Source organism: Barbus barbus (assembly GCF_936440315.1).
Source record: "Barbus barbus genome assembly, chromosome: 15".
Classification (NCBI taxonomy): domain Eukaryota; kingdom Metazoa; phylum Chordata; class Actinopteri; order Cypriniformes; family Cyprinidae; genus Barbus; species Barbus barbus.
The window spans coordinates 17,913,594-17,932,694 of record NC_136743.1 but is presented as its reverse complement, the minus strand read 5'-3'; the positions used below and the strand labels follow the sequence as shown (position 1 = coordinate 17,932,694).

General features: G+C 36.1%; 3 protein-coding genes across 3 annotated transcripts; 1 reads left to right on the top strand and 2 right to left on the bottom strand.

Annotated features, from left to right (window-relative positions):
* Positions 1-8,851: 8,851 nt before the first annotated feature.
* On the bottom strand, positions 8,852-9,425 carry LOC306881125 (uncharacterized protein; the record flags this gene model as incomplete). Its single annotated transcript, XM_079435040.1, has 2 exons — positions 8,852-9,126; positions 9,239-9,425. 2 exons carry the CDS (start codon positions 9,423-9,425, stop codon positions 8,852-8,854), a joined length of 462 nt encoding a protein of 153 aa, XP_079291166.1.
* Positions 9,426-11,101: 1,676 nt separating this feature from the next.
* On the bottom strand, positions 11,102-16,502 carry LOC306881124 (potassium voltage-gated channel subfamily V member 2-like). Its single transcript, XM_079435039.1, has 3 exons — positions 16,468-16,502; positions 13,968-15,937; positions 11,102-12,976 (listed from the first exon to the last, which is right to left on the bottom strand). Exons 2-3 carry the CDS (start codon positions 15,288-15,290, stop codon positions 12,677-12,679), a joined length of 1,623 nt encoding a protein of 540 aa, XP_079291165.1. The 5' UTR covers positions 15,291-15,937; positions 16,468-16,502; the 3' UTR covers positions 11,102-12,676.
* A 151-nt stretch (positions 16,503-16,653) lies between these two features.
* Positions 16,654-18,128, top strand: LOC306881087 (small ribosomal subunit protein eS28-like). The gene is made up of 4 exons (XM_079434993.1): positions 16,654-16,744; positions 17,031-17,078; positions 17,491-17,613; positions 18,007-18,128. The coding sequence occupies exons 1-3, from the start codon at positions 16,706-16,708 to the stop codon at positions 17,611-17,613; spliced, it is 210 nt and encodes a 69-aa protein (XP_079291119.1). The 5' UTR covers positions 16,654-16,705; the 3' UTR covers positions 18,007-18,128.
* The last annotated feature ends 973 nt before the right edge of the window (positions 18,129-19,101 follow it).

Sequence of the window (19,101 nt, the reverse complement as noted above, 5' to 3'; positions counted from 1 at the left end):
AGTATGGAACATCAGCTCAATGGCATGTAAACCATGTTTTACTGGAAATTGTCAAGTACAGGCCCAGTCATCACAATATTTTGTCTGCAGTGTATCTATCGACAATTTCAGTTGGATTTGTAGGTTTAGAATGCATTTCAGCCCAATATTACACAACACAACTGTAGCCTATACAGTTGTACAAGGTGCATCAGAGTTGAGAGTAAAGCATGACTCTTTTTTCAATTATCTTTAAGAGGATTAGGAACGTTTGTGCATGAGGTTTGCCCAGGGGCCATTATTTGACATACGAGCAGCCTGTCACTTAAAACAGAATTTAATGGGATTCAATTGTTTGTGTTAATCAACCTCAAAGTAACTTTATTTCCAAAGAGGGTGCAAATATTTTGAAGGGGAAACAGCAGGGTGTCACAGTCTGATGAGGCTGAGAATAAAACTGGAGTCAGCCATTAACATGATTGCATCAGAAGATAAGCAGGAGTGAAAGAGAGTGAACCGAATGTTCTGATTTTTTATTGGATAACAATGCCATATCTGATTAAAACCCATCTGATTTCACCGTCCCACAAATGCAGTCTCCTTTCACTGAAGACAGTAGGATACAGTGACTTATGTCTAGCCTTGATTATCTGCAATGCATAGTGAGACAGAGAAAGACCTTATGCATGACTTTGACACAGAGTTGGGCAGGTTCTTTTCAGTGTCATGGTTGGTGTTCTTTTCTTGTTAGAATTATACCCTCATTCTCCTCACATAAAGCCTCGGCATCAGTAATACTCTTTTTTTGGAGTGAAATCTGCTTTCACACAAGATTATGTGAAATTACTCTGCAGGAATTTATGATGTCCCAATTAAGCCCTCTCCGTGACTTTCACAACTGCACACCTAAAGGAGAACAAGTCAGTCATCTTAAAATTCACATCACTGGAGTGAAAGCCATTCAAAAACTTATCTGATATCATTCAATGTATTTTCATGAACAGACATCCTGATTTACTGTTGTAGACTTTCCAGATATACAACCCGAATTCCGGAAATGTTGGGGACGTTTTTTAAATTTGAATAAAATGAAAACTAAAAGACTTTCAAATCACATGAGCCAATATTTTATTCACAATAGAACATACTGTAGCGAACATAAACAAAATGTTTAAACTGAGAAATTTTACACTTTTATCCACTAAATAAGCTCATTTCAAATTTGATGCCTGCTACAGGTCTCAAAAAAGTTGGCACTTTTTTTCAGCAACAAAGGGCTGAAAAAGCAAGACATTTTTTTAAAGATTCAGCTGGGAGAACATCTAGCAACTAATTAAGTTAACTGACATCAGGTCTGTAACATGATTAGCTATAAAAGGGATGTCTTAGAGAGGCAGAGTCTCTCAGAAGTAAAGATGGGCAGAGGCTCTCCAATCTGTGAAACAGTGCGTAAAAAGATTGTGGAATACTTTAAAAATAATGTTCCTTAACGTCAAATTGCAAAGGCTTTGCAAATCTCATCATCTACAGTGCATAACATCATCAAAAGTTTCAGAGAAACTGGAGAAATCTCTGTGCGTAAGAGACAAGGCCGAAGATCTTTGTTGGATGCCCGTGGTCTTCGGGCCCTCAGACGACACTGCATCACTCATCTGCATGATTCTGACATTGACATTACTAAATGGGCCCAGGAATACTTCCAGAAATCACTGTCGGTAAACACAATCCGCTGTGCCATCTGCAGATGTAAACTAAAGCTCTATCAAGCAAAAAGGAAGCCATATGGGAACACGGTCCAGAAGAGTGTCGTGTCCTGTGGGACAAGGCTCATTTAAAATGGGCCATTTCAAAGTGGAAAAGTGTTCTATGGTCAGATGAGTCCAAATTTGACATTGTTGTTGAAAATCACGGGTGGCGTGTCCTCCGGGTTAAAGAGGACAATGCAAAACCACATACTGCAGCTATTACAACAGCATGGCAGAAGAGTCCGGGTGTTGAGTTGGCCTGCCTGCAGTCCAGATTTTTAACCTATAGAGAACATCATTAAACCAAAAATACGTCAAAGACAACCACAAACTCTTCAGCAGCTGGAAACCTATATCAGGCATGAATGGGACCAAATTCCACCACCAAAACTCCAGCTCATTTTGTGCATAAAATTGTAAAAATTTCTCAGTTTAAATATTTATGTTCTCGATGTTCTATTGTGAATAAAATATTGGCTCATGTGATTTGAAATTCTTTTAATTTTAATTTTATTCAAATTTTAAAAATGTCCCAACATTTCCGGAATTTGGGTTGTAGTTACCAAGATAACATTAAAAGGATAGTTCAACAAACAATGAAAGTTCTGTCATAATTTACTCACCCTCGTGTTATTCTCAAGCTTCAGGACTTTCTTTCTTCTGTGAAACACAAAAGAATAATATTTCAAACTGTTTTTCATTGTCCACACAATTAAAGTCAATGAGGTCCAAAACAACATTTTGGAAGTCATTGGACCTGCATAATACAAACTAAAACACTGACTATTTTCAGTGGAAAGAGTTAAACATGTTTTGAACAACTTGACGTTGAGTAAAGGATGACAAAATTATCCTTTTCAGGTGAACTATTCTTTTAAAATATAGCATTTGATGGGTAAATACATGTAAATTGTAAAAATAAAAATGAATTATTGCAATTCCAGGGCCCATAAGAGTCAATGAAATGCAACAAAATTTTAAAATCAAGGCCAATTTTAACAGTAAATATAAATTTATTTCGTGGTTCTGCATGGAAGCTCTGAAAACCAGATCCTCCATGAGTCACGTTCAAATCTCAAGCTTTTTTTTTTTTGGTCATTTTTGAGACTTTTCACTTTCAATATACATACATTTTGTATAAACCTCTCAATTCCATGGATTGACACCTTATATACGAATAGAAATCGTCCCCAGCAATCTCTATATAATAACTTATACGAATACTTATTCAGTTATCATGAACAAATAGTCGTGTTCAATTCATTGGTCTAATACTAGCTGTACAAAGATTTTCTAGAAAGAAATGCTATGATACAAGCCAGCTGCATTGAGGTTTATTTTTCTTTTTATTGTACAGAAAAACATGTATCCCTGGCAGCAGTTCGAAGAGTCATAGGTTATAGCTGATGAAATAATATTCAGCACTGTACCGCATAGCTTGCACTAATCTATAACATATGCATGCAAGACAGCATCCAATTAATATTAATGGATTGTGTTCTCTTGATTGCTGAGAGGGACCACACGTGGTGATCAAGTCTCGGTAGTGAAGCAGAGCCTATTAAGAGATCTCCTGTGAGGACATCCCTCACAGTGTGTGCACTATATAATTGCAAGTAGTACTTGTCAGGATGTCAGGCAGTGAGCCAGTTTGTGTATACAATCAAAATCTTTGTTCAATTCAGTGAGCTGCATTTTCTACATTAAACAGCAACAATCTAAACTGGGCTCAGTACAGTTAATCTAAGCATACTGCTTGCTCACCCAGCAGCTACTGAAGGAATACATGTGTGAAACAGGGATCTCTGTTCCTCTGGTGTTTAACACGGTCACTTGTAGGCATGAATGTTGCAGCGGCCTGTAATGACGTTGCAGCTCAGCACCACTGCAGCCTTAATTATGCATGGCAGCTGTAGTGATAACACCCACTCACTCGCAGGGGAAGTGCAGGGGCAGGAAAGCAGATAAGAGGGGTGTAGAGTGGGAGTGGGTGAAGTCTGTTTGTGCTGCCGATGGGATGTAAGATTTGAAAAAACAGACTGTATATGCTGATAAGCTCTTTTAAATACGGTAATCAGGTTTTCACAAGATGTCTTCTTTCTTTAGTAAATGAGGCTAAAAAGGGCTCCATACTAATATGAGAACAGTAGAACCGGTGCCACCAAAACTAGCACCAGCACTCAATTTGGTAGCAGGGGGAGGAGACAAACTAACAATAGTCACAATATTACTACTGTATTTCATAAATAAGAGCAGTCACTAATTTGTCACATGGAAATTGATTTTTGACAGTAAAGCACTGAGTTTGAGATGGGATGCTTGTAATTTTACTTTAATAGTAACATTTTACAAATGTAAAAACAGAAAAAAATTTAAATGTTGTGAGTAGAGACTGTACAGACTGATTCTGCTTTGTATTGTACTTTCATTAAAATTCCACAGGTAAAACCATGCATGGCCACTACTATTGTAAAAAAAATAATAATATGTTCTATAAAACTGCTTCTATCTAATTTTAGCATAAATATAACTGCAGAAAACTGCCATATCTTATTAAAATTACTGTAACATATTCAATACGAAATACATGACTATATAAATATCATAATTCAACATGAATACCACATTTCGGCCAAAACAACATGGTTACAGCAGTCGCGTAGCTACGGGTGGGCCTGGGTGGGCCTGGGCACACACACTTTTATCTGTGGCCCACCCAATGAGAAGTTGGTAATTTTCCAAATGGATGTTATTTATTAAACGATACTAATAGACGTCTTATTTCACTGTAACTTTATATATTTATGAAAAAATACTAAAAATGCTTGTTTTGATGGTGAATCACAGGTCGTTTCTTCGTTTTCCCTCTTCCTATGTGCATCACGCTTGTCAAAATGATGATTCGTCCGTTTCTGTTAGTCCCACCCAGGGCCGGATTATCCATAGACGGGATTGGGCGACCAGCCAATAGGGGGGCACCAAGTGATTAAGATAATGACAAGACCTTTAAAATATTTTTTATGTTATATATATATATATATATATATATATATTTTTTTTTTTTTTTTTTTTGCTGGAAGAGATACAGATGCATAGAAAATCGACGTTAATGATACAATATGTACAGGGAGATTATAAAATATATGCACGCATATAAAGAATTGCAATTGGGTCAGCACCAACTTGCGGTAATGCGAAATGTAAATGAAAAAACAGAGAAAATATATCACAACACATAGCCAGGGCTCTACAGTGCGACTGAAAAGTAGGCTACTTGCGTGCGACTATCAAAAAATATTTAGGAGCACCTGCGCGACTAACCCGATCAGCATAGGCTATTTGTGTTTGCGCTGAGGGGAGCGAACTAACGTTCAGTAATATATCGCAGAGAAATGTTGATTCCTTGAATGCAATGTTAATCAGAATCCACTCACTGCTCAAAATACTTTTGTTTATTGCTGAGTTATGCAAGTTTAGCTCACAAATCCTCTCGTTATAGACGGTGTAAATAAGAGATTCGTTGTGCACTTCATTGATTATAATGAGTTTAGTGAGATCGCGATGAACTGAAGTGAGTGACAGCTTTTAAAGATTATTAAGGGAGTTTGCAAATGTGATATTAAATTAATACAACAGTTCAATAAACAATAAGTTAATATAAATTGATGTATATTGTATGACTTAACAATATTGCCTGATTTTGCTCTGTTTCATCAAGGAAAATATTTCAAACAGTCACCGCTGATCCGCTGCGCATCTCCATTTATGAATGAACCTGCGTTTTTAAATGAATCTAGTGAGTCAGTGATTCAATTACCCATTCAGAAAGACAGTCACTTACGTCCTTCCTGAATGAATCAGCCCTTCAAACAAATCAATTAAATGAATGATTCATTGAAAGAAATCAGTGACTTTCCGCCACCTGCAGGCAGTTTTATTTTTATGTTTGAAGTGTCATTTCAGTTATTTAAATCATTTTTCAATAAAACAATAGTTCTACATTCAAAATGTAATATTTAAAACATTAATCTCACAACATTGTTATGAATTTAAAACATCCATACCACCTCTGATCCTCTGTAAATGTCTGTAGTTAATATTGATTTATTTTGATTATTAACTTATTCTTCTTATTCTACCTGTTCTTATTCTATTTTTTATTAGAAATTTTGGAAAAGCTTATAAATATAGATTTGCCTACTTTTAATAAAAAAAAAGGGGGGGGGGGGTTATTAGAAAAAATGCCCCTGTAAATCACTTCAAGGAGTCAAATATTACCTTGCAATGGGAAGGCTAATTTTTGTTATTGATCAGAAGGTGCTCCTGAATTTTTCACACTGAGGTAATGCTTTTTAATAAACTTCCTTTAGTTAACGTTAGTTAATGCATTAACTAACATTAGCAATACATTTGCTACCGTGTTTATTCATCATTGTTAACCAGCTCAGGCAATTGTTAACATATAAAAATTTTAATTTTAATAATGTCCTAAATTTTGAAATAAACATTAACATTACAAATTACTAATGTTAATGCATGCTTTAGAAGTACTGTGTAATGATCCTTGGTGCTGTATTTTTTTGTTGGCAATTTGACATGCAGTTTTCATATGCTACACAATTGGCCCACCCAGTTTAGTGTAGGCCCACCCACTTAAACATTTCTGGCTACGCTAGTGGGTTACAGTAGTGTGACCACAGTAAATCAATAGTAGGCTAAATGTCAAATTTTAGTCGCAAATGTATCCAAATGCAGTCTGGGCAATGATGAAGGATTTTTAATTTAGCAATTTAGGGGTAAAAGGTGAAAAGTATTAAAATGGTTAGGCTATTAAAAATAGTACAAATGTAATCATGAAAATAATATTTTTAAGTAAAAATCTCCCCAACACTGAAAAAGTAAAAAACACTATTCTTTTTTGCCAGTCATTGCATTTGCATCTTCTTTTGTAGTCACTGCATTTGGTTCTAAAGCAAACAGAGAGAGAGAGAGAGAGAGAGAGAGAGAGAGAGAGAGAGAGAGAGAGTTTGTGTAGGCCATACTGTAAAATTATATCTTGTATTGGCGTAATTGTAATCAGAATCAGAATCAGAATGAGCTTTATTGCCAGGTTTGTTTGCACATACGAGGAATTTGTTTTAGTGACAGAAGCTCCACAGTGCGACAGAAGGACAGGACACAGATAGTAAAAAAAATAAAAATAATTATAAATAATGTACGAATATACAAAAATGGACAATGTGCCAAATAGCACAAACACAATATACAAAATAGACAATTCTGTATGTATGTTAGGTGCAAATTTTAAATGTAATAAGTATGTGTGTTAAATAAAAAATAAAAAGTATGATAGTGTTGTGTGTTTCATGTTTATTGTTAAGAGTTCAAGTGTTCATGAGATGGATTGCCTGAGGGAAGAAACTGTTCCTATGTCTGGCTGTTCTGGTGCTCAGAGCTCTGTAGCGTCGACCAGACGGTAACAGTTCAAAGAGGGAGTGTGCTGGATGTGAGGGGTCCAGAGTGATTTTACCAGCCCTTTTGCTCACTCTGGATGAGTACAGTTCTTGGAGAACGGGGAGGGTTGTACCAATGATTCGCTCAGCAGTCCGGACTACCCTCTGTAGTCTTCTGAGGTCAGATTTGGTAGCTGAGCTGAACCAGACAGTTATTGAAGTGCAGAGGATGGATTCAATTATGGCGGAGTATAACCGTTTCAGCAGCTCCTGTGGCAGGTTGAACTTCCTCAGCTGGCGAAGAAAGTATAACCTCTGCTGGCCCTTTCTGACAATGGAGTCTATGTGAATATCCCACTTCAGGTCCTGGGAGATGGTGGTGCCCAGGAATCTGAATGACTCCACTGCAGTCACAGTGCTGTTCATGATGGTGAGTGGGGGGAGAGCAGGGGGGTTTCTCCTGAAGTCCACAATCATCTCCACTGTTTTGAGTGTGTTGAGCTCCAGGTTGTTAAGACTGCACCAGACAGCCAGCTCCTTAACCTCCTTTCTGTAAGCAGACTCGTCACCGTCCTGAATGAGGCCGATCAGTGTGGTGCCGTCTGCAAATTTCTGAATAATAATTTCTGAATCTTCCATTTCAAATATATGAAACTAGCATATTTGAGTCTTTGTGGCAGTTTCCTGTTGTCTTATTTCAAGCAAATTACTTTTATTTAAATGTGTGAACTGAATTAGTTCATTGTAAACAGTAAAACGTTATTTTGATACATTTTTGTAAAGATTCATGTAGAAAGTGATTTTGAAGTAATGCTTTTAGTAGTGGTACCCCCTCTAGCGGTAGATTTGTAAATGGCATGTTGAGCTACTACATTAGTTTTAATACAAATCACACAAGCATAATTCATTTGTATTTCACATGCAGTGATCATATAATTAAAAGTTTATTTTCTATGTAAAAAAATATAGTGCACCATTTACTACTTGAATTTTGAGAGTTTATTTTTGTTGTCATTGGTCAATTGGACATTGGACATTGATCATTGCCTGCAAGTTCACAAAAATGTAATTTTTCAAAGAATATATCAGACATTGTTTTTGACTCTTTTGATTCATTGCACAAAAGTCCCTGTCGGTGTCATCTGTCCTACTGTAATAATTCACCAGTCAAATATCACCAGTCTATGATTTCTGTATATATATATATCCTACAGAAAATAATAACACTATTTTCATTCAATTACATACATCCTCTACCAACAATAATAATGATGGTAACACTTTGCAGTAATTCTCATTTGTGCATTAACAATGATAAATATTTTTTTTTACAGTATTTATTCATCTTTGTTAACATTAATAAAAATACTGTTCATTTTTAGTTCATGTTAACTCATAGGCTATTTAACTCATGTTAAATCATAGGCTATTAACTGTTACAGCTTTTTGATTATAATAGTGTATTAGTGAATGCTAAAATTAACATTAATTAAGATTAATAAATGCTTTGGAAGTATTTTTATTTTTAGTTCATGTTAGGTACCTAATGTTAACAAACGAAGCCATGTTACTATAATGGTAACTTAGATACAATGTTTAATGAAGCATAATTTAATGTACCACATGCAGCTTCAGAAGGACTTAAGGGCAGAGATCTGAGCTCTATATCCATCCTTAGCAGTATTGAATCAGTTCACTCATGGTACATCCTGAAGTACAGCAGACGCCCGCTGGCCCCACATCACGGCGGGTCCTGGAGGACATGCTGAGATCCTGCACAGTGGTGGAGTGTTCCAGAAGCTCTGCTGGTGGGCTTGTGTGCTGATGGGGGGCTGGATGCTCTGTCATGCTCTCAGGGGTGTCATGCTCCCTCCACTGCTTGTCCTTAGCAGCCAGGGTCCCTTTCTGGTGTGCAATGAGATCTCTGTCGAACCACTTTTGTAGATTCCCTGAAAAAGAATAGATGGTGTATCAACATGAGATGTTTCAACACAGAGAATAAAGTAAATAAAAGGTTAATGAACTGATAAATACACAAATGTCTGAAGAAGGCAAATCTACTATGAGGGTTTGCAAAGTGAAGGTCTGAATCAGGCGCGTTCCGTTTGAGTCGAGAGCTTCCACACGATGTGATCACCATCCGAATGAACTCACGACCACAAAGCTTCACTCGTACATCTTGACCCTCCGCCTTGGAAGTCTCAAGCAGAATTAAAAAAGCTAAAGTTGCAAACCACTTCATGTTCATGGTGTTTCTTGGGGTGATCAAATTGGAATGCACAATATTCAAGTGTGTTCAGGTACTTCAGGCTACTTACCAAACCAATTTGGGGGTTTTTATACCCCCCAGCAGACCATTTGGCATGCATGGTTCTACAAGCATCTATCTAGCCTTGGATGAAGAAAATCACGTTCTGAACTTTGAGGCCTTCAAGCTGGAACGTATTTTAGATAAAACATGTCAGCTGTGATATATTGTATTGCCTCAAGGAAAGTTCAAGGAAAATTGTGATAGCTGGTCACATTTTTCGTATTTACTTCTAATATCTCTTTTATGAGTTTACAGAAATGCGTCAATGAAATGTTTTTAATATTATATTGGCAAGTTGCTTCCATATTACCCATACATATCACTAAATCTCTAATACATTTATTTAATGGTTATGATCATATTAATATGCACCTTATATCTGAAGATCAACATTTGTGAGATTTATATCCATCTAAACAGTTCCAATTCTTTAGATAACAATGATTTGTGAATTTATTGTTGGATATTAATTGTATTTAATGTCTGTTTGTTGATGGAATGTATTAGTGGACACATTCATTCATTTGGATTGCTCGGGTAAATATTTTGTTTTTTATTTTAAGTTAAAAGCAAATGGTACAGAAGCCCCCTAGTGGAATGTTGTTGCTGGTGTTTTTGTCATTATATATTTTGATAATTTTTATAATGAATGTAGTAATTATCACTGTTTGGGAGTAACTAGTTACATGTAACAGTGTTACGTCATTTAATTACGAAATAAATGTAACTGTAGCCTGTAAGTGTGTAATTAAATTACAATTACTCATAAAAATGTTAATGATTACAAAGGAGGGTTCTGAATATTTTCACACACATACAGATTTGATTGATTTATTTCCAAAATTGCATTGACCGCTCTAAAATATGAGACATCAATGTTTAGGACAAAGAATAGGACACATGTTTATTTGATAACTGTTTATGTATATGCTTTATATTTTTAAGATTAACTGTTTTTTGTTTTTTTCCCCAAGGCATTGTTAGATGCCAGTGTCATAGCTATGCAAAGATTTGATCTCAAAAACGGTATCATAGCCAACCTATGATTTTAAATCTGTATTAAACCTCAGAACAATCTCAAAATTAAAATAGGTGCTAACGTCTGATTTTGTGGTGGCTGTGCTATAAAATGAATCTAAAAAAAATCTTAAAAAAGATCTAAAAATCTTAATTCAAGTGATGAAGGATTTTGAAAGTCTGACAGTAATTAGTGTTGTTGAGTACTGTAAGGTTAACCCTGCCTGCTTTAAATGTTTCAAAATTATTAATAGTTCAGATTTTTTTTTTGAAAATTAAAAATGTAAATTAGAAAATTAAATTTAATGTAAATTAAAAAAATAAATCTAATGTAAATTTAGAAAAGTAATCAAATGTAAACAGTTACATTAATAAAGTAATTATACTAATTACATTTTAAATAGGGCAATCTGTAACCTATTACATTTCTAAAGTAACCTTCCCAATGTTGTTTAATAATTTAGTGAATTAGACATTTCAAACATCTTGATATTCATAGAAACTTTAGGCCATTGAATGGAATCAGTTATTATTTCCCTTATAATATATTGTTATATACAGTATGCATCATCTTTAATCTTTAATTTTTTTTATTTAACAGGAAATTCACACTGTGGGCATCTTATCTTATCTTCTTAATCTTAATATCTTCTCAATATTACACATCAAGATCATTAAAACGACTATGCAAAACAATATGTCTGCAGGGCACCTTCTTGAATGAACTTTAGTCATTCATTTTAATTTGATATGTTGATTTATTTGTGTTCGCTGTTGGGGTGGGTTAAACAACAGAGGAGAAACATATAATAAATAACAAATACACACATTAGTTATTGTCTGAATTCACTATAGATGATCCCATAATTGACCGTTATGCAGTAATTCCCTGCTGTCAGTGGCAGAGGATGACCTTTGCTGTTCAACAAAGGCCACAAACATGCAGCTGTCAAGGGCTCTTGTCTTTACATTCCCTTAATTGAAGTTGAACATTTCACTCAAAACATTGGCATGACAGGTCCTCTTGATCCTTAAATCCTATTAGTCAGATCGCTTGACTTCTCACAGACGGTAGCTTACGTGCTCACTTAGCGCTTAGATTGATTTCAGAGAAGACAAAAACATGAAGATGTTCATGGGAAAACTCTGAAAACAATACAAACAATACATTTGCATGTAGTTTCATGGAGCCTACAGCTTTTTTATTAATGATTATATAGTGAATTATTTATGTAGTGACATACATACGGTGAACTAGTTCTCTTTTATGAGCAGAAACAATTTTCTTATTTTTATCAGTTTTCCAGTATATGCAAGTTGCAGAAATATGTTGTTATGTAACACAGAGCAAAAGGGGCTTTGTTATCTAAAAGTTTGATGATATCATGACAATATTATGTATTAAAGGAAGGATATAGGATTATACTGCATGGGGTAAAAAGAAAGGGGAGCGGAAATTAACAAGATTTTTGTTATCGTATGGCTCTGGCTTACTGCAGATAGTCTTATACACAACAATCATTACAAATAATAAAACAATTGAGGAAATCACCCTTCAGACCTTCCAAAAGAAGTCAAAATATGTGTTGTGCTAATCTGAAGGGGTGATAAAGTGCTTACTGAAGACTATGCAAATACAATGTTCTTTTTTTTTCTCAGTTTTATCAGTCTTTGAAAGCCATGGTATCCAAATGCACTTTGCTTAGAATAGAAACTATGTGAAAGCAACACTCCAAATACACCAAAGGTGTCTGAAGGCCACATAAGTCTCACTTGATCCTTGTAAATCCTTTTTGTTTTAATTGAGGAAGAAATATCTTCAGATTCATGTATGTATTTATCTGTACAGTGCACTTCCACCACCTTATAGAGAGGCAATGATGGATCAAATGTGTTGATCTTGCAATTAACAGTTTGCAGTCTGTGATGTAAATCCTTTTTATTTGAATCCATTTATTTGCCTGACAAATGAACAGATACGGCTGAAAATCAGCACAAGCTCACCAAAGATCCTCAGCGACATGCCATTTGTAAGCCGTATTAAAGCTAATGGCTTAATTTTCTTTAACCTGGCGTTAACCCATCTTTTAAATCCTGATTTAATTCAAAGCAGGCTGGGAACCTGAGCTCACTGTTCAAGGGCAGTGAGGCAGTCGGGGTGACAAGGACGTTCAGTGATGACACTGGCCAATGTGAAGTCTATTGTCCTCATCAGAATCCTCAGCTTGAGACTCGAAGCAGCTCTCTAATTTTCTTTGCAGTCTTTTCTTGAGGTTCAAACCCTGCTGGACTTTTGTGTTAGTGCACTCCTGGGCCTTCAACTTGGCATAATAGTCAGAAAATTTGTTAAACAGGATGGAGATTGGCATTCCATTTAGAATAATACCAAAAGATATGCACCCAAAGGCCACCACTCGACCGGAGTAAGAAATGGGCACCACATCTCCATATCCCACAGTAGAGATGCTCACCTGTAACAGCGTAAAAAGTCTTTATTAAAACAATGTCTTAAATACAGCTATGAGAGCCAGAACACAGTAAAACAAAAGAGAGAATTATGTCTCCACGTCAGTTTATCAGCTTAGAATTTCGCATGCAAGTCAATTTAGTAAGACTTAGTAAGCCTCCAGGAAGTTCCAAACTAATCTAACTTTTCCAATCAGCATGGATGCCTCCAATTGAGCGGCATTACAAGGTATTATATAAGATTAAACACAGCTGCCAGAGGATAAGGACTAACAATTTAAAGAGGATAGGAGGATACAACAGCCACAGCAAATGATGATAATGATAACAATAAAAAAAAACAAGTAATAGCAAGTGATGCTATTAATAAATGCACATAATGATGCCCAATTATTTTATTTGTACTTTTTTATATTTGCGCATAAAAAATGGTTCCAGTATGTAAGCTTCGCATATGTTTAAAATCAAATTAAAAGGTTTTGCTATAAACTACATTTATATTTTCAGTTTGAGTTATTTTGTTCTGTGCTTTTTACTTAATATTTCTACTTAGTTTTAATTCAATTTTTTTACATTATATTTTATTTCACCTTCATTTCAATTACTATTTCTAATAGTTGTATTAAATGCAGTTTTAGTCAACAATAACAACAGTCTGGTGTGGAAGTCTGATCTGTACAAAGCCCAAACCTGATCACCATTGGTCCCCTGTGAGCCCACTCCATCGCCCCACATCAGTGTCTGACCTCCCTGATGCTTTCCTCTCTGAATGGAAGCAAATCCCCACAGCCATGTTCTAACACAGAACTGAAAGCCTTCCCAGAATAGAGGAGGCTGATATAGCAGAAAAGTCCTAATAATAGCTATGGTTTTAAAACTAAATGCCCAGTTACCACACATAGTTTGTACGTCCACATAGCTTTGGCCATTTATATGAATATATCAATTCTACTGCAGTTGTGATGAAAGTTTTGAGACAATTTGAGACATACTCACCGCTGCCCACCACCAGGCATCTGGTATACTGCTAAAAGGTGTTCCTACAACATCCTGCTCCACTGAGTGCATTAGGGCAGAGAAGGTGAAGATCCCCATGATGATGAACAGAAACAGGCAGCAGACCTGTTCAAAACACTGGCGAAGAGTGAAGCCAAATGCTCGCATGCCTGTCGAGTGCCTGGCCAGTTTCAAAATGCGAAAGATTCTCATGAGTTTGACAACTTTAAGCACTTTGCTAACTTTGCTAACCCTCGCCATCGTTTTCAGATCGTCTTGGACACTGAGATCTTCCTGGTTAGCAAAAGCCTCAAATATCAGCTGGATAAAGTAAGGCATGACAGCCACTAAGTCTACAAAATTAAGTGCACACTTCAGAAAATGCTTGACGTCACAAGTTGTCAGCAAGCGAAGGAAGTATTCAAAGGTGAAGAAGAGAATTGAAGTGATCTCCACACACTCCATGTAGGTTCTTCCATAGATTTTATAATCTTTCAGTTCGCTCACAGTGTTTAGAGTCATTGCTACAATGGAGATGAGCACAAAGAGGCTGGAGAACACAGCAAAGGCCTTAGCAGCCATTGAGGAGTATGGGTTCTCCATCAGGTCCCATAGCATCTTACGAATACCACCAAAAAACATTTTTTTGAAACCCTCCTCGTCATGCTGGGGCTCGATTTCCGCCATAAGCTCCCTGTTCACTTTCAGCTGGTCTCTTATCTCGTCTAGTTTCTCCTCGTAGAGAATGCGACAACAGCGAGGAGTGTCCCTCAAGTGCAGGCCCCAAAACTTCATCTCCTCCTCAAAATTGACAGGGCAAAGACTCTCCATTACCCATAATACATTACTACAATAGAAGTGGAAGATGTAGTGGAAGAAAGTAGGATCTCGGTCAAAAAAAAACTCATTAGTGAGCACACAATAGTCATCGCAGAGCGTTAGCTGCTTGACAGGATCTTTGCACAGGGCTAAACTGCCTATTCTGGTTTTAGGGTATCTGATAGCCAGGTGCTTGGGAATGGTAAAGAGTTTTCCACCTACATTAACAATGATGACATTTGAATGACGGTGTGGCATTTTTGCTGCTTCGGTCTCACTGCCTTTCCTCTTTTCTTGATCTCTTTTGTCACTTGCCTGAGGTGATGGAGTATCGAGGTTGTCCATCGACGTCCAAGGTTTCACAGAGCTGTCTTGTGAAAATGGAAAGGCACTCTCTTCTTCTTCTTCTTTACTCTGAGAAAAGCTGGCATTAAGTTTGACACTTGCAAAAAGACTTGAACGTCTCTTTGTAAGTTTTTTCAGATGCCTTCTTGGATGATCCATTACAATGGTTGCTTGAAGAATGGGTAAAGAACCGAAAATAGGCTAATTTCTTGTTACAAATAAAAGCAGAAAAGGGCTGATTTTACATTCCAAGCGTACGCAAGTCCCACTTCCCTTTAAAATGAGTATTGGTTTGCAGCTTCAAGGAAATTTCCAGACAGATTGAGAAAACATCTTCCACTGCTTCCAGCTTTTTAGAGTTTGCAATATAGCTAAAAAGAGAGAAAGAAAAAACAACTGTATTTGTTTCGCCTCAACTGAAGATCAAGAGTTGGGATTTGCCCCACCTCACTGATGCCGTAATCCAATTGCTGTTCTTTCTGTCCTCGGCAGAGTTAAAAATACAGTCATGAGGATTAGTGTTGCGATTTAAGGATTGAGCCCTTGGAGGAGGAAAGGCAAAGGATAAATAGCAGTTGAAGGGATACTGTAAGGTTATTAAATGCTCACAGCAAATGTCTGTTTATTTTGCCTTTGAGTAACATATGAGTCCGATATTGTGCTCAGTCTGATATTTAAACAATTCAGCGCAAATCCAATATCAAATCCTTTAATCCCATAATTTCCGTATCTTGTTCTGTATTCTTTCCTCTTTCACATCCTCTCCACATGTGCTCTTATGCACATATCATCGTGATCAGACAAACCTAAAATAATATATGCAAAACATATGGTTATAGTTATATAAATAGCTTGCAGAAAAACTTAAATACATTGAGGCCTGTTGAATTGCCTTCTCATAAGATAATGGAAAATTCTATATCAGTTTCAATATATGTTCTGACAAATCTACAACAATTTTGTATAACTCAAGTAGCCTAAACATAAAAACAAGTGCTTGACAAGTTCTTTGCATAGGTCATAGATGTCTCTTTATGTGCTGTTTGTTTGCTTTTCTTCATATGAAAGGTTCAAAGATACATGTAATATTTTACTTGCTCGTTTTTTAGCATCATACTACTTTTACATATATATATTTTTATATAGATATCCCATTACTTCACAGAATCTCATAGACCTGCATTAGGCCTATTATTATCATTATTATTATAGTCTATTGTAATTGTACATTGTATGGTCGAACCTATGTTTCAAAATAATCATTCTGACATAATCAAAGAACACACTATCTACAGAAGTGTTCATTCAGATTTGTGATTTGTACAGTTGTACGTACGTACTGCTCCTGGATCAGTACGTTCCCTCGTGGTCCCGGAACCGGAAACAGGTTTGTTGTTAGTAAAAATCTTTTTATTAACACAAAGTCCATTTTTTTTTTATCTATTTGCATTTTTTAAAACTATACCAACATATAACTGAAAATAAAACCTTATCAATTGAAAATGTGCATTTTACTGTGTGTATATAAAATCCGTCGAGACCACGTGACTTCCTTTCCGAACTAAGCTGAAATCATGGATGCCACCCGCGTGCAGCCCATCAAGCTCGCTAGAGTAAGAAAAAATAATTTAATGAATATTTCCGTTTGAATCATGCAATATAATACGCGTAAGATGAACGATATTTAATTTCAAGTCGTGTTCGCCTTAAAGAATCACATAATCCTCTCACAGTACGCTTAAAAATAAAGCGATGTGTGTCGTTAGGCCCTTAAGTTAGCATTAGCATATTGCTATCCAGCAGTTTTGATGCTGAACAGCTGCGTATAATGCTGTTTTCACCACACATCACGTTTAATAATGCGAGTTATATTGGTTATAATCGTGTTTTTTGTTACAGGTTACTAAAGTGCTGGGAAGAACCGGCTCCCAGGGGCAGTGTACCCAGGTGAGCTCAGACTGGACTCCTCACGCTCCGTATCATGTGTAACAAGAGCAGGGACGTTTTGCGGATTATTTGAAAGATAGCGATTTATGTCCTGGAATTTAATTGTTGTTTTGTCTATAAATCACGTTATAAGAGTGACGATGTATTTTGCAGGAGACTTATGTGAGCACACCTACTGCACATGTTAGAATCTATAAAATATTGTAACGTTACATTTTTGTTTTCAGTATAACACGTTATACGAAAAAATTATTTTCCCCCTCATAATATTGATGGAAACCTCTAGATATTGCATATTGTAGTTAGACGTAAAAAATGTGATTTGTTGCTGTCAAATTTGGTTTGCTGTTGAATTAATTTTAAAGTATTAGTTTGATTCTTTTTGTTAAGACTTAACATTGTACTTCTATAGGTGCGCGTTGAGTTCATGGATGACAGTAACAGATCCATCATCAGAAACGTGAAGGGCCCAGTAAGAGAAGGAGATGTCCTGACACTTCTGGAGTCTGAAAGAGAGGCCAGGAGGCTTCGCTAGGTCAGTAAACATCATTCACAGCTGAAAATATATTGATCACTGCAGATTCTCCTGGCATATGTTTTAGATATGCTTAGAAATAAAGCAACAGGTTTTAATGTAAAAAGGTCTTTAATGCATAAGCAGCAGTTGTCAAGTTTTAATACTCAGTAAATCTGACTGAAAAGCATTTACACATTTAAACTTCTCTCTTATTAATAATCTCATATTTTAAATGACTGAATGTTGTGTGCTAGATGACTAATCGTATTCCTTACAACATATGTAAATGAAGGCAATATCGGTCACAATAAATTGCCACAGTGACTTGAAGACCCTTTTCCAGTCAGTATTGTAGATGGATGGGGATGTGCTTGATGTAATTTATAACCATTTGTCTCTTTCTCCCAGCAGTGCACATGTGAAGACGTGCTATGGCCAAAGCAATACTCGTGGAGAGCATCAACATCAGCTCTACAGATTGCAGTACAATGTCATTTGTGCGCAGTTTGAAATAAAGTGTTTTTTGTGAATAAGTTGGGTCGTGTCATAAATTTTTCTGTTATGAAAAATCTATAATGATACCTTGAGTTTTACAATTGCTATGAAGTACTAATGGCACGTTTCCCCAGTTTAATGTGAGATTCAGTCAGATCCAAGGCCAGATCTAAACAATTCAATTTTGTGTACTGTAGTATTTAATGTCAAGCAATTTGTGTTTATATGTATATAGAGAGAGAGACATTTCAAACTATGTATCTGAAAACAAACTACATATCAAATGTATTGGGCTTGAAACCAACCCTAAAATTCAACATTATTCAAATAATATAGTGATTACAGTCTAAAATTGTTGGTTTGCTGAGAAATATTGTATAGTAAAGGATAGGTGTTTTTTTTTTTTTTTTAATTTTTACAAATGCTAATTCAAACCTCTGCCGAGTGATATGTAGTTATGGTCATATGTGTGAAATTGCTTTAAATGTGATTCCACTATATTCAAGTGAGAACATGATGCTTGTTTTCCCAAGAAGTATGAACTGCGATTAAAAAAATTAAGATTATATCTGCTTTTTTTTTTTTACTGACATCCTAGGTAAAATAATAGCATGATGTGTTTGGTTGTAGCTGTATGAAGTTTTAGAACTCGAACATTTTAGTACAGAGGTCTTGAACCCTGCTCCTGGGGATCCACTCTCCTGGAAAGTTTATTTCCAACCGGCTTCAGCACACCTGCCTGCAATTCTCAAGCAGTCTGAGGAGCTTGATTGGCCGCTTCAGGTGTGTTTGATTAGGGTTGTAGCTAAACTCTTCAGGATAGTAGGTCCCCAAGAACAGGGTTGAAGACCTCTGTTTTAGTATGTATCAACAGAAACGTCAAGGTTTCTGTTGATGCATACTGAAATGTTTGAGTCGCTGTTCATTGGATGTCCATTAGAAGGCACTATTGGTTTAAGTATGGCCTGTTGCACAGTTTTGTCTGGATAATCTTAAACAGTTGGTGTGTAG